This window comes from Homalodisca vitripennis, chromosome 2, assembly GCF_021130785.1.
Source record: "Homalodisca vitripennis isolate AUS2020 chromosome 2, UT_GWSS_2.1, whole genome shotgun sequence".
Classification (NCBI taxonomy): Eukaryota; Metazoa; Arthropoda; class Insecta; order Hemiptera; family Cicadellidae; genus Homalodisca; species Homalodisca vitripennis.
This window is the reverse complement of record NC_060208.1, coordinates 146,644,236-146,660,702: the sequence shown is the minus strand read 5'-3', so window position 1 is coordinate 146,660,702 and position 16,467 is coordinate 146,644,236. Positions and strand designations below refer to the sequence as shown.

General features: G+C 34.9%; 2 protein-coding genes across 2 annotated transcripts in view; one reads left to right on the top strand and one right to left on the bottom strand.

Annotated features, from left to right (window-relative positions):
* Window positions 1–3,317: 3,317 nt before the first annotated feature.
* On the bottom strand, window positions 3,318–7,258 carry LOC124354859. The gene has a single exon (XM_046805617.1). The coding sequence runs from the start codon at window positions 6,905–6,907 to the stop codon at window positions 5,549–5,551; it is 1,359 nt and encodes a 452-aa protein (XP_046661573.1). The 5' UTR covers window positions 6,908–7,258; the 3' UTR covers window positions 3,318–5,548.
* Window positions 7,259–8,242: 984 nt separating this feature from the next.
* LOC124354858 overlaps window positions 8,243–16,467 on the top strand; it is a 31,352-nt gene continuing 23,127 nt past the window's right edge. Inside the window, exon 1 of the mRNA XM_046805616.1 lies at window positions 8,243–8,362. The gene's annotated coding sequence lies outside the window, so the exon portion shown is untranslated. The remainder of the gene's footprint in view (window positions 8,363–16,467) is intronic.

Here is a 16,467-nt window from a genome sequence, read left to right as displayed (position 1 = left end):
AAATTTTATATGGCGTGCCCCAAGGGTCAGTATTGGGAGCAATCCTTTTCATTATATATATAAATGATCTATGCGATGCCAGATTTCAAGGAACACTAACATCATTTGCTGATGATACAGCCCTTAGCTATGTCAAAGATAGCTGGACTGATATCCACGTTGCTATGAGCAAAGATCTAGAAATAATTCAGTGGTGGTTCACAATGAACCATATGCTTTTAAGTACGGAAAACCAAAATATGTCAATTTCAGTCTCAGAAAAAATGACATTATATTTGAACCTGTTTTCTATAGATGTGCTGACTGTATTTTGAAATCAAGCCAAATCAATAATTGCTTAACAATGGATTGTTCAACGATACAAAAATTGGATATTATAAAATATTTGGGAATTCATATGGATAGTGAATTTAATTGGAAAATTCACATATCGAACATTACAAAAAAACTCAATAATATTATAAGAATTTTTTATTTTTTAAGAAACATTTGCAATTTAAAAATACTTAGAATGTTATATTTTGCGCTTGTACAAAGTCGAATTAAATACGGCATATTTCTTTGGGGAAGTGCGTATGATTCAAATTTAAACTCATTACTTATGCAGCAAAAGCACTTTGTCAGATTAATAACCCACAGTCATAGATTTGAACACTCACGACCATTATTTAATCAGCTTAAGATTTTCCCTATCAAGATGTTATTTATATATAAAGTATTAAAACAATACTATGATTTGATAAATACTACCAACTTAGAAGCAAATGAATACAGCTTAAAACTAAGAAATTCAGGAAATATAAGAGTTCCAAAACCAAACAATACTTTTTTTACTAAATCATTCATTTTTATGTCACCGTGGACTTTTAATAAATTGCCTAACAATATAAAAAACTCAAATAACAAATTAGTATTTTTTTAAAAAATTGGGAAGGTGATTGTTTGAACGAGAGGATATAAATTCAGTTTTATATATTCAGACATAGTTTACAACTGGTTTTTTACCTCACGGCCCATATATATATATATATATATATATATATATATATTTTCAAATAATTTGAAAAATCTAATCTAACTCAAATAAGCAGGTTGATTACAACTATTATTATATTTTGTTTTGATTAAATAATATATTAACTTATATCCTCAAGAGAGATCTAAATTGTTAAATTAAGTTGTTTGCTGATGTTTTTATGTGTTAAAATATAATAAGGAACCTCCAAACAGGCTTAGCCTTGGAGGCCCTATATTTTCTCATTTATTGTAAAGTATAGGCCTAAGCGCATTTAGTTGTAGGTTATATTGTAATTATAAATTTAGTTTATAGGTATTTTGAAGAAGAAATTTTTTTTTTCCAGTCTTTTGTAATGGTGCAGTCAGACCTGGCAAGATTTAGGAAATTATAACTCCATTATATTAATTTACCGTTATGTATTGATGTGTGTATGTAGCCTGTAAGAAAATGAGAAAATAAATCATTCTTTATTCTTTATATTGTACCTGTTACAAGTTAACAGTGTGTGGGAATACATTTGAGCGAACTAATTTCAGAGTAGGTGTTCAAAATAATCCTCTCTGGTCGTCTGGCAACGTGCTAACCGGTTATAAAAGCTGGCACTCACACAAACTCACAGAAATGATCTGCAAGCAGGTTGGCTGATATGCCACTTATTAAACTTTGTTTCACGGTCCTCAATGGACTTTCGACTGTTTGCTGTTACCTATAAAAGAAAATATGTTTACTATATGAAAAAGTGTTTATAGTTGATACAAGTTAGTTATTGTTCATATATCAGTATCCGTTAGTTATATGAATATTATAATTAAGTAATATCGTTTGTCAATACTGATATAAAAACCGGGTCCGCTTATCGTACCCTACCCGATATCTCTTGTCATTTAAAAATCATAAAGTTGTCCTAAGATTTAATTGTCATCCTGTATAATTGGAAGACCAAATACCTGTCAAATGACTTTTTACATTAATTACATTTGTACAAACAGCAATAGCTTCTTTTATTTTCAATAAAGATTGAATCACATAAAGTACTTGCTCTACCGATATTTGAATCCGGATCTTTCAGTTGCCAGACGAGTGTTTTATATGTATATTTTGATTTATATTAAAGCTATATTACCAATGTGTATCAAATCTATATTATCCACATAATATATTAAACCATGTTCCATTAAAAATTATCCTTGGACAATATCTTTTCCATTTGCGTTTTTTGTTACAAATAAGAATATTTATACAACAATTTGATCCATAAATGCATGGAAACTCAGCTTGAATGTGTTCGAGTTTGTTCTGATCATTCTGATATTTTTCACCACGAAACTAAAACTAACTGTATTTTACTATGGTTACATTGTGTTTCATAAAGATACTGTAAAATGATTGATTTGTTGGGTATAATTGTTTAAATTTTTGAAAAGAGTTGAAATATAATTTGGCATACTTGTATAAGTGAAAGAAATATATTTTCCCACACCCAACTTATTTTTTGTTTTCATCCTATGAGAAGCAAACTTAGAAATGAAACAGAAAACTACTTTTAAACTCATATTTATTCAAGTACACTTAAATGTCAATAAATAATTTAGTTAGAACATTTTAATAAAAGAATTATTAAGATATACTTTTTATATCTCAAGTTATGAATTATATGGATCTCTGCGAATTGCTCATTTGCGCATTATATTTTTCATTTAAATATCCAATGCAATTTAATAAAAAAATTCTAGTGACATTGAACACAGTTTTTCGCATGGTCCTCAAAAGGTTAAGCTATATTAATTCTAATAACATATTGGACACATATATTATTCTGCTGAAGAAGACAAGCATATTGAAAATGTTGAAGACAAGAAATATTTACTGATAGATATTTACTTTAGTGAAAGGTATGTATGCTTTCTCTATACTAAATAATATTATGTTATTTCTATAGGCTGTTATAGTAGGCTGTTGTTAGATCAGATTCAGCGTAACCTAAACTAAGTTGCATTCATCAAATTTTATATCTAACTAAAACTATTACTCAAATGCTAGAATGATTATAATTGGTGGATCACATAAACGTACATTTCTTATAATATTGAGTGAGACAAAATCTTAAGTGGCTCATATTGCTAAAGGTGTGGTAGTCTAGTGGGAATTTTAAAGCCCAAACAAACAAAATTGAGATACTATTTACATGTAACAAGTCTTCAAACTACTGTACACTTAGTGCTCTATGATTAATTTTAAATCTAGTCAACAGTATAATAGTGGTGATAGTTGTGATTTAGATAACAAGTGGAAGACAAGATAAACTTTAACTACGGTATATTTTACAAAATATATACACGATTTTCTCAAGTCTTCTAAATCACATATTTAGGCTATTGACACAAATAATACTAATTGAGATAACACTAAAAAATAATTTGATATGAAACACTGAATCTCTCTAAATCAGTAAAACTAAAATATCTTAAGTTTTAAACTTAATTATTATACCTATGGTGTTTAGTAAAAAAATAAAAACAATACCTAAGTGATATTTAGATGTTTTAAAAGTAAGAGTTCAATTACATTAATTGTTTTAGGTTGTAGTAGATTTGGTAAACGTGAAATAAAACAAAGTTTTTACAACAAAATACATGCAGGTTAACTTATTTCTTATACATTAAAATTTTTTTACTAATTTAAGAGACCTTAATTTTACAATAACTTTTTCCAAATTAATAACATTCTGAGTCTTAAATTTAAATAACATTATTTGACTAACTGGAATTATTGACACAGTAATGTTGTTCTCTTGCACTAAATCAATATAGTTTACCCCCAAAACAGATCAAATTATTCTTACAGCTGATTGTTGTCAAATATCATGTTAGGTCAGCTGTATTTACTTTAGCATTTTAATAAGTTGAAAACCATGTTCAAATTACACCTGTCTGAGCTACTATACTTCCACTCTGATTAACCCAAATGCTTTGTTACTAGGTTGTTTTTCAACATGCACACGAAATTTAAGATATTACCTTGCAATGTATCTAGGCATTATATATAATTGGGCTTATATTGAGGGCATATGCACATGGTCTTCTATGCTAGTAACAAAACATACAATATGCAAAATACTTTTGATAAAAATAAATATTATGTAATGCAACAACTACATAACAAAGCTATTCTCGTGTACCAAAGGTAATATTGAATTATTTCATGTAATTTTAAAGTATTCGGATCAACAGAATTGCAAGAAAGTGGTGGTGTACCTTGGTGTGAAATAGGTACATTGTTAAATAGGCCTGTAGAAGATAAATAAATTTGTTACCAAGTAAGTCATGTGTGTATTTATAAAATATCTTGGTCTGTGATTCACATATCTTTATTGATTTGAAGTGCTTGTATAGTAATGCTAAATATGTAATTTAAATTGCAAATTGCATATGTAATCAAAATGAATTATAAGTCACATAACTTGAATTGATCACATAACATGTGAATGGATGAATGGTTTTGGTGTTTGATAATTTTCAGCTTATGTATTACATAGACTAACAGGAGATATTATGTAGATTATTAATTAATGATTTTCCTACTTAATAAATAAGTTAACCCTATTGATCCTAACATTCTATTTTTAGGATGAATCGTAATTTGCATATGATCTCAATGTCCAATTTTTGGAACGAGGTATATATTTGTGTATGATTCCGACATCCTATTTTAAGATGTTCAGATATTCCTTATATATTAGAGTATATGCTCTTAATGAGCTGGTCTACAAAATTATAACTTTCGGTACTCTTAATGTGATTTTTCGACAATGCACAACGTGAGCAAAATTTTTTCTCATAAAGAAGTTTTGTGCATGATTAGAAAATTTAGTTTAATATAATAAATTTAGAGTAATAGACTGGACTTTATTGGGCAATAATTCCAGGTAATTTTTAGAAAACTCACATTTTTAGTGAAATATGGTTGGGAGTCAAGCAAACAACTCAGCGGCAGGTAGTGGGGATTCAGTCAAATACATACAAAAAAATGTTGGGATCGAAAGGGTTAAACATAGGATCCCAGAATATCACAAAGATTAACCCATTTTCTTGTAGCTGGCACTACTTCATATAGTTGTTATTATATATAATCTCCAAATTAAAAGTGAAGTTAAAATTAAAACAAGCACACAAGAGCCAAAATGTGCAATATACGTTCAAGTTAGGCTATATTTAACTCAATTTTGAGAGAACAGTGCATATTTTAAATACCTAGTCTATGTGACCTACACATTTGTTAACAGTGATATTACATGCACATAAAAATATGATTAGAACATTATTAAATATAAGAAGCCTACTACAGTTAACTTATAATGGGTAAAAATTTGTGCTTTCATTACACATTAGATCCAACAGAACTCCAAAATGTGTTGATTTAGAATAGAACTACAATCTTTCATACTTAAAATAGACAACAAAAACTCAACATAAAACAAGTACTACAACCTTTAATTTAGGCCAATGCTTTTTACCTCTTACTTTTAAAACTTTAATTTATATTCAAATGTTTGTCATGATTCTCCGTTAAGAGAGAACCTGATTTCCACAATTTGAACAGCTTGCTGGTAATCATGCTTCCTAAATACCTAGCCATTATTGGATCATATTTAGTTACAGTTTTTATACCACTGCACGGTCTATATATAAGAATTGCACCTGTGGTTGATGGAAGTTTAAGTTTACTGGGTTCAATTCCAACCACAGGATACTCTATTATTAATTGTCTCTTAACTTTAATACTCATCAGTTGAGTCTTTCTCATAGCAACAGGCCATGATTTTTCTGCTCTTTTATCATCCTTAAGATCTGTACAGCAAATAAATGATTCTAATTCAAATTGTACAGGGATTCTCTTGCTAGGTGAAGCTTCTTGAAGCATTTCCGTAATTGAATGGTGCAATTTTGGAACCAAGTATTCATCCCACTCTAAAACTGCAACAGTTTCAACCCGCCCTGAAGTCCTTGCAATACAATCCATTTCAAGTACAGTTGTTTCTGCATCAAGATCACTGTAGGGAAAGTTCCAATGGAGAGTTTCAATTGATTCACTAAACCCTTTTAGTCCTGTTAAAGATTCCAACACCGACAATATTCTATACTGTAACCCATTTTCATACACTATAAAATCAGTTACACCTACAGCCTGGTGATAACTTATAAATTCTACTATACTAGATTTTGAAGCACCAGACACATCCGCTCGAACACAAACAGCAACTTTTCCCTGCCTATTTTGTGCACTAATTTCAGCTTTGAATATTGCTATGAATGTTTTTATACGAGTGGTATCTGTCTTGTGAATCAAAACCAATCCATATGGAGCACCCTTAGACTGTGTTTCAACTGGTTCACAAAATAGCTCATAAATATTGATGGTTTGTCGTTCCTTGGTTTCATTGTAAAATTTGGGAATATTTCTCAAAGAGTAACCAAATTTACCCATCACAGAACTTAGGTAATCACCTTCATCATACCATATGTGGCATTCATAATTTGTAAACGCGGAAGGTGGCCCCACAGCAAGAGCTCTGACATGTAACCTATCTCCTTCTGTTTCCCAAAAAGCTGAGAATACAAAATGTTGTGATACTCTAATCCAAGAGGACTGAGGTTGTGAAAATAAATGTTTATTTCTCTCTTTTTCCATATATGTGTCGTTCAAAACTAGACAATCTTCTCCACCCCCTTGAGGGCTTCCAAAATAGTTCAAAACTTCTAAAACGTATCTTAGTTTCAAATATTCTCGACGATACATTAGCAGTGTTGACAAACTCACTACGGTTATTATAAACAAAAGTAACTGATGATACTTCCTCATTTTGAAAATAGTCCTGAAAGACACTAACATTTCACAGAATCTTACGTTAAGGCGTCATGAATAATATGCAACTTGCGTATAACGAAAATATTTCAAATTATAACAAAACATGCAAAATGAGAACATAACCCAAAATAGAGTTATTTTTCTTACAAAACCCCCACACCGCTCCTCACAACAAAAATATAGTTCACTTCACTCTCACTGAAACATCCTAACCTAAAACAACAAGAAACGACTACAATTTTTAATCGGTCGTCTCCTGCTCTTCAAGTTTACCAGTCCAATTATAACAATCAGCTGACACAATTAACCAAAGACTATAGCTGTATTGGTTACACCAAAGGCTACAGATTAGTAACAACAGTCTAGATTAACCACCAAAGACTAACACTGACTATAACCTTTAATTATTGAGTAAAGCAATATGGTGCTTCTAATCAAATGAAAAAAAAAAATATTAACTTATACATTATTTAATTTGGTCTTTATTTATCATACCGTGCGTGCCAAGTATCATTATCTATTAATAAATTTTAACAGTTAGGTCCAAACGATTTAGTTTTAATTTTTCTTCATAAAATAACAATAGAAGACTCTCTATATAATATGTAGACTTCAACAGTACAATCACTTAAGACACGAGTAAACATTTCAATTTCCCCTTTATAAGAAATCATTTTTGTAAAGAAAATTATAATGTAAAATTTGTATTAAATTATTTGACTCTCGCTCAGCTTTTTAAAAAGAACAGCTAGATATATTAGATTATCCCAGTTATATATTAAAAACATTTCTCATTAATAAATTATCTTGGGGCGTCTATGAAGCGTTTAATGGTTAGGTATTATTATTATTATTATAGGTAGTTTAAAATGGTATTGTTTTTTTATTTGAGATATTACATAATTCGCATATGGAATATTTCTACCTAAAAACCTTATTATAGAGTTTTGTAAATTTAATATTGATAATACAAGAAATTGCTATCAATAAAATAGCTTTAGTTCGATTTGAACTAAATAAATAAAGGTTAAAGACACAGGCTGAAATCAATTTCTCCGGCAACCAATGTGTAATATGCCCATCTCTTTATCGCCATTCAAGAGAGTTTAGTACACATAGACGATTTTAAGTAATGCTCGTTCGGTGTTGTGGTAATTCATTCACTTACTAAATAAGCCATGATAAAACTGCCAATTCAAAGCGATGGTGTATTAGTTTAGGTAATGTGACATTAGTTTTGAGTAATTTAGTCATTTACTTTAAATATGTGTTATTCAGCTATATAGTTATGTGTACATTATATACTTTAGTGTCAGCATTTGCTTGAGATAAAGTAATGTTGGTACTTATGGCAGTATTTTCTTCAATTTTTACTACTGCTGAAGTACTGGGAGCTGTGCTAAGTCCTAATCCAAACTTCAATAGAAGTTATTTATGGAGTTTATTAGATAAATAGATTTTATCGTTGTGTTAAATAAGGTAAGTTTAAAATAGTAATAGTATATGTATATATCGTGTAGATATATTAATATCAACGTGGCAAGCATGTATTCTCGTTTCAAATTCTTATCTTTAAAATACCTTTTAATTAGGTTATGGTGTATTAGATACAATTGAATAACCAATTTTATTTTAGTGTGAGTATATTTTTTTTTGTCAAATCATATTTTTCTGTGGATTTGAAAAGTTGCATGTTTAAAAATCTAGTCTACACTGTTTTCATACATCTTTTTGATTCCCCAATATTTCTTCTAACCTTAAGAAATCAGTCTCAGAAATTGTTTTTACCTATTTTATTGTAATTCAGTTGTGAGGCATAGCTAGACCTATTGCCACCATTTACCTTTTTTATAATATTTAGGTACTTAAGTGAAATTAACTGAAAAGATCTAAAAGTACTAGCTTACTAACAATTAGACATATTTTCATTTGCAGAAATATTTTTGGGTGATCTCAACCAATATATTATACAAAATTAATTAAATTTGAAATTAAAGCTATATCCCAAGTAGTCATTCAGTCTAGGGGATCAGAGAATCGTGTTTTCTGGGTTGGAGATCATGTTTTCTGTGTATGTGGGGGGAGTTGACAAGAAGGGGTTGGCGTTTGGGTTGGGTATAACAGTTGTCAATTATTTTTCTTGTCTTGTACTGTGTATTTTATTTGCACATCTTATTGAAATATTGTTCCTTTTTCTAATCCTGATAGGTCATATTTTGCTGCATTGTTCATTTCAAGGAGAAGATATTGAACATTGTGGATAGGTGCATTGGGGCAGCAGTATGATTTTAAGCAGCCGCAACTACAATAAAATAAACTATCGATTAGAACCATTTAAATGCTGTCAGACATGTTTACCCTGTAAAGTAATTGTAATTACTATGCTTAAGTATAAATACTTGGTATAAATAAAGTTGTATTATTCTCTATAACCTAAAATGCATATTATTTCTTTTCATATATTGTTCTAAATGAATTAAAATAAAGTTAAATCATGTGTCTGATGTCTTATATTTTTACAACAATGGAGATGCTTTTGCTTGTTAAAACTTCTGACAATTTGTGTTGTGGGTGTTGTACTACGCTTATTGATTGTATGAGGATGAAAATGAAGATGTTATTTAGTTTTGTTGTCATGGAGCATTATGTTGTTATTGCACATTACTGTTACTACGTAAGCAATTGTCCTCTCACTACGCTATGTAGAGTAATATGGTTGAGTGAGTTTGTAATATTTTTAACTCTCTCAAACACGTGATAAGACATTTTATATTTTACTGATACTATTGTATCATGAGGGATGTTTTATTCATCACCATCAGGGCAGGGCAGCACTGAATTTTGTACTTGTCTGGGACTTTCTGAAGTTGTCAACAATGTAGGGTTCATATTTCCATCAAAATGAACAAGAACCATAACCCTGCATGTGTGGGTGTGAATGAAAGGACCATTTGTGAAGTAAGCCATGCCATTTTCTTGTTCAGTCTGGTTGCGCTCATAGTTCATATCCGATATACAAGTTAATTGTTATTAGTTTACTGTGTAAGTAATATTATGTTGTTTGTGCAATGTATTATTTGCTAATGTGCTGTGTATTCAGGTGGTACTTTCACTGGTTTGTCTCGAATATAACCGAAATGGTGATAGCCAGTTTATGGCAAAATTCACACTTATTTACCAAAAGTTGCATTTTCTGTGCTATTTTCATAATCACTGGTTTTAGAAAATAACAACTGTCTGTTATCACTTTTAGTAGTTAAACCATGTTTACAAAAGAGAAAAACTAAATAGAAGAGTGGCTGACAAAGTATTTTATAAATAGTAAGAAACATTAAAAAAAATTTAATTTCTTTATTTTTTTTGTTTGATTTAAAGGCTAGACTAATCTAATAATAAAAATAATTAACTTTTACCTCTAAACAGATTTTTTTATTTGTAACTTAATAACACATTTCTTATTATCTGTAATCTGTTGTGTTGTTACTGTTTTCCTAGATTATCCGTAATTCGCATACCCAGATCACTTATGGTCCTAATTTATCTGTATAGATGAAGTTTTACTGTATAGTAATACATTATGTGAGAAAGACATATTTTTGATGATGTTTTAAAATAAGGCATGCAAAGTACTGATACTACTGCAAAGTACTATAGGTTACGGCAGTGATTCCCAAAGTGTGGGCCTCAAAATCTTGCCAGGGACGCCGCGATTGAGCTACAGTGATTACAGAAATATCATATTGTGTGTAAAGATTATACAAAATTTTGTTTTTGTCTTCACGCTTTACTAGATTTATAATGTCTTATAGAACTATTTAAATATCATTAATATACCTACAGCTCCATAAATTACTTCAAATTACTTTTATATTAAAACAATTAAGCATAAACAAAAGAGATTGCTAAGTTATCACATGAATAGCGTTCGGGTGAGAGACTTGCAGCACACTTACAAACAAAACAATGTAACATTTATTTACTTTTACTATCTTTCAAGGATAAACTGTCTTACTCCTTGTGACACAAAGAACACTCATACAACGCCATTATAACTACAGATTGACAATATTAGTGTCAGTAACAGGTTATTCCTATTACCGGGATACTGTTATTTCAGTAACAGTTGGGCAGAATGATTTTGTGTTCTCCTACCAACTGGTTTAAGATTACTCGGTATATTAGGGTAAGCAATGAGACTATGAATGGAAATATTACACTATGGAATATTATTATGTTATATAAGTAGGTTTAGATTAGGTTAACGTAAATATGTTACTAGAAGTACCAAAGTTAATGATAACCTTTACATGTGTTCACGTGATCTGAGGTTAAATTTGCACACTATCTTAAGGGATGTTTCCCTTTTCTTTTGCCAGAAGTGGCCCACACTGATGGCTAGGGGCATTGCATTTCCGGTCAGTACTTTCCCAACCTCAGATCACGTCCCAGATTGTCCAACTTCTCTGACATCAGATCATGTTACCGCTGTAACAGGTTATTGGAACATAATACCTCAAAACTTTATTTTGTAATAGGATTGACAAACAAACATTTCCTGCCTCTAGCGGCCATTACTCAAATACTATATACTATATATATATGATTTAACTTTGTTTCAATTAATTTGGAACAATAATTTCGAACTAAATTATGTTATATACTTTTAAGATTGTATTATAGTGAAGCAATATTTGGATATGTGAATGGATACGCATTTTAGATTGTAGAAAATAACACTAGTTTATTTATACTAAGTTTGAGCAGCGTAGTACTTACAATTATTACTTTATAGGGTAAACATATCTGACAGCATTTAAATCACTGTAATCGATGATTTGGTTATTCGAGTGTTCTATTGTGTTGGTAGTTGCTTATTATACTGCCATTTAAGCAGAAAATTCAAAGACAAAATCTAGCTGACTCATGTAAATGCACAACCAATAATAGTATCTACTAAAGTATTAAGTAATTTTGTTAGTTATTATTAGATCAACTTCAATTTTGTTTGTACTTTTAAATAAGCTTTGTACACAAGGTAAGGAAATTAAAAAAAACTACAGGTTGCATACTTATTGATTCCACAGGAAGCGATACAAGGTTCAGGCTTATAAAAAGTAGGTTTGTTATCAGTTCTAGTGTTAACTCTTACCAGACTTCGGTCAGAGATTTTGGTTTTGGGATCCATGAAGTTTGCAGTACATAAACTTGTGTGTTTAACTGTGTACAATTGGGTAAATGAGATCTATTAGGCATTGGTTGCATATTCAGATGTCCAGTGGTTGTGACTACCCCCGGATCGATTGACAAAATTTTCACCATGCTTTTGAGTAATTGACAATTCAAAGTGTGAAATACTTAAGGCCACAGGTGTTTTGCAATGTACATTGTGTTTAATTTTGCATGAAACATTGGCTGCATAAAATGTCTGCATGATGGGTGCTGCGTTTCATTTCATAGGAAAATAAACACAATAATTTGATTGAATTTGAGGCTGTTTAGTCCTTTTCCATTGGACTCCTGATGAGTTTATGCATCAATACTAACTGTAGACAAAACATAGATTACACTATAACACTCCAGAGTCAAAAAAACAATCAGAACTGTGTATTTATTAAAGGAAATAAGATTTGAAGAAGACGAAAAGAGGAAATTGGCTGACAAAGTAATAATAATCGTATTGGGATGATTGCGTAATATAGTGTACATTGATTACTTGGATAGTTTAGTATTATACAATGTTATTGCACCAATTGAGTAATGAAACCAAGAGAAAACATCCTCATTTGAACAAAAGAGTCCTCTACCATAAAAACAATGCTCATGTGCATGATTGCACAGTTTTAATGGCTAAAATCTTGGAATTGAAATTCGAATTGTCACTGCACCACTGTAGTCTCTAGATTTGGCTTAAAATGATATTTTACGCTAAAAAACAGCTTGCTGGACGATTTATTTTAATGAGGTCATCTCTTAAACATATGCCTATTTTGAGGACATTCTTACTTTTAAGATGGCTTTTTTTTTTTTTTTTTTTTTTTTTTTTTTTTTTTTTTTTTTTTTTTCTCCGTGGGGCGGCCTACTGCCATGCACTTAAGCCTCAAGGGCCTTTTGCGCACCCCGGAAACACCATGAGGACTACCAGTCTACAACTTCAGCAGTTCAACAAACCGCCGAAAACAACCTATCAAGTCCTCCTGGGAAAACTCGCCACCCCTGTTCAAGCTACCAAAGATGGCATACCGCTCTCTTGCTATTGCAGGGCAATCAAAGAGCAGGTGCTCAGCAGTCTCCTCCTGCTCATTACACCTTCTACAGAGCGGATCCTCCTGAAGGATGCCAACTCTGTGTAGATGCTTCTTCAGGTGACCATGCCCCGTAATGAGACCAATGACCTTAGAAGACATTGATCTGTTTAATGAGAGAAGGTCCGAGGCCACCTTGGAGGAAGGTGACTGTAATACCATTCTACTCACTCTCAAACCCGGATGCAACCTCCACCTTCTCCCATGCTCCGCGCGAATCCATTTCGAGACAACCCTAGAGGATTCACACCTTGGAACACCGCAGAATGGTTGAGGGCCCGTCATAATTGTTGCTGAGCCCTGGTTGGCCAGGGCGTCAGCTCTTTCGTTCCCAGGAATCCCCTCATGACCAGGAACCCAACAAACGGTTACATTGTTGATTCTGGCAAGGGAGGAAACGGTCTGATAGCAATCCCAAACCAGTTTGGATTTGATTGCGCAAGAATCCAGCGCCATCAGCGCTGCCTGACTGTCCGTGAAAATGTTAATCGTCTTGCCCCTATATCGCAGACGAAGATTCTCACGAGCACATTCCATAATGGCTGCGACCTCCACTTGAAAGACTGTCGGATACGGACCCATAGGAACCACCAGCTCCCTACATGGTCTCACTCCCAGAATTCCAGCGCCTGTACCGCTTTTTGTTTTAGAGCCGTCTGTGTACCATTCGAGCTCCGCTGGTGGAAGAGGTTGCTTCCCCTCTGACCAATCATCCCTTGAGGGCAAAATAATCCTAAAGGGTTTGTCAAAGGAAAACTTTTGTGGCATCTGATCAGAGATCATGTGCAAAACATCCTCCTGTATCAGAGTGCCAATTCTGCAGTGCCCACCGCTGCAGCCCGACCAGAATCCCGTCTGCTGAAGACAGTAGGCACTCTTCCTGGCCATAGCTCGAATGACAATGTCCAGGGGGGCGAGATTAAGACAACAGTCCAGAGCCGCGCCTGGCGCACTAGGAAAGGCCCCTGTGATAGCGAGGCGGGCCATCCTTTGGATACCTGCCAGACGTGCTACCACCGTCTTGGCTTCCGTTTTTGGCCACCATACGACAGCTCCGTACATTAGTGCAGGTCTGACCACGGAAACATAAAGCCAGTACAAGAGCCTCGGCTTCAGTCCCCAGGGCCCACCTATCACACGTCTGCATTGCATTAGAGACCACTTACCCCTGGCAATGACCCTTTCTAGATGAGGTCCCCAGTTTAGAACCCTATCTAGGATCACGCCCAGGTACTTGACCTCAGGCTTCAGCTCAACGGGTGAGCCTTTAAATAGAAAGGGACCAATGCCCTCCATCTGTCGCCTCCTGGTAAAGGCAACCACGGCAGCCTTGGTGGGGTTGACGGTGAGGCCAACCTTATCACACCAGTTTCCCACCATGTTCAGAGCAGCATTGGTCAGTTCCGTGATTGTTGTGTTGAACTTGCCACTCACAAGAATCACAATATCATCTGCGTACCCTTGTGCAAAGACACCGCTGCTATTCAAAGAATTTAGCAGGTCATCCACAACCAGGTTCCACAGAAGAGGAGAGAGGACGCCGCCCTGCGGACAGCCCCTCGTAGCCTTCGCACTAACACTTGCTCCCATGAGGGTTGAAACAACAACCCTGTCCGTGAGCAAGGCCCCTATCCAGTCACACACCTGACCATCAACGCCACGTCCCGAGACCGCATTGATAATCGCCTGAGTAGCTGTATTATCAAAGGCACCTTCAATGTCTAAAAAGACTCCTATAGCTACCTCTTTTGCCACCAGCGTCTTCTCAATCCTGCATACCAATTGATGCAGGGCCGAGTCGCATGACTTTCCTGGAGTGTAGGCATGCTGGTTAGGATGCAAAGGTTGCTCCAGAAGAGCTCCCTCCCAAACAAACCTGGCAACCATTTTCTCCATGGTTTTGAGAAGGAAGGAGGACAGGCATATCGGCCTGAAAGACTTCGGGCGATCCATACCCGTCCTCCCCTGCTTCGGTATGAACACCACTCTGGACACTCTCCAGGGTAGTGGGATGTACCTGAGAGCCACGGAGGCTCTGAACAGTCTGCACAGCTGTGGAAGGAGAATGTCCAATCCCCGCTGCAAGCAAACCGGTCTCACCCCGTCGCCCCCAGGAGCCTTGTAAGGACTGAATGAATTAATAGCCCACTCAATCCTACTGAAGGTAACAATATGGTGCGCCAAACTCCACTGCGAATGGGTGGCGCGACCCGCATGTCTCCCCTCACTTTCGGGTGGTTGTTCACCCTCATGAACAATACAGTCCGGGAAGTGTGTTCCCATCATAACTTTCAGAACTCCTTCCGGCTCAGTAATGTAAACACCTTGATCGTCCTTGAGACTACCAAGCGGCGAGATGGGATTCTTTGCCAATAGCTTTTGCAGCCTTGCACTGCCCTGCACACTGTCAATATCGGTGCAGAGTTTCTTCCAGGCTAACCTCTTAGCCGTACGAACCTTGCGGTTGTACAGTGCAAGAGCCTCATGGTAGGTGTCCCAAGTGCCCCAAGTTTTGGCTCTCCTGAATAGAGCCCTGACCCTCTTCCTCAAAGAGGCCAGTTCAGAGCTCCACCAGGCTACCTTTGATCTGTTTTTGTTAATAACCGGGCAGCTGAGATCGAAGGAGCCGACAATCGCAGAAGTTAGACCGTCAGCAGATTCGTCAAGCTGCGCCGCGCTGTGAATCCGTTTCCCATTAGTGGAATCAGAATCCAGCCGTGCCCTGAGGTTTTCCTTGTATGATACCCAGTTTGTGTTCCTCGGATTCCTATACTGAACTTTTTCCAGCATCTGTTCACCGATCTTAAAACAGATGTGAGCATGATCAGAGAGGGAAGGCTCGTCAGACACATGCCAGCCATGCATCTGACCAGCCGTACTCTCCGACATCATGGTCACATCTAGCACCTCCCTTCTTGTCCTCGTGCGAAACGTGGGCACATTTCCCACATTTGCAATCATTAGACTACGGGACATTATATATTCTAGAAGTAACTTACCTCTGTTATTGGTGTTGGTGCTGCCCCACGCCTCGTTGTGCGAGTTGGCGTCGCATCCCACCACCAGTTCCGCTCCACTCCTCCCAACATGGTCCACCAAGGCAGCCAGTTCCCTGGAGGGCGTGGACTCCGCATCATCATACGGTAGATATGATGATGCAACTAGCAGGGCTCGTCCAGTACCAGCCACCATCAGCCTGACTGTGGCGAGATCCCTGCAACAAATTTCCAGAACAGGAATGCTGTCCACCTTGTTGCTTACAACAATACATGTCCTGGCATT

What these genes read in the sequence shown, in the direction of transcription:
- LOC124354859 (XM_046805617.1), bottom strand. Translation starts at nt 6,907, where the DNA reads ATGTTAGTGTCTTTCAGGACTATTTTCAAAATGAGGAAGTATCATCAG.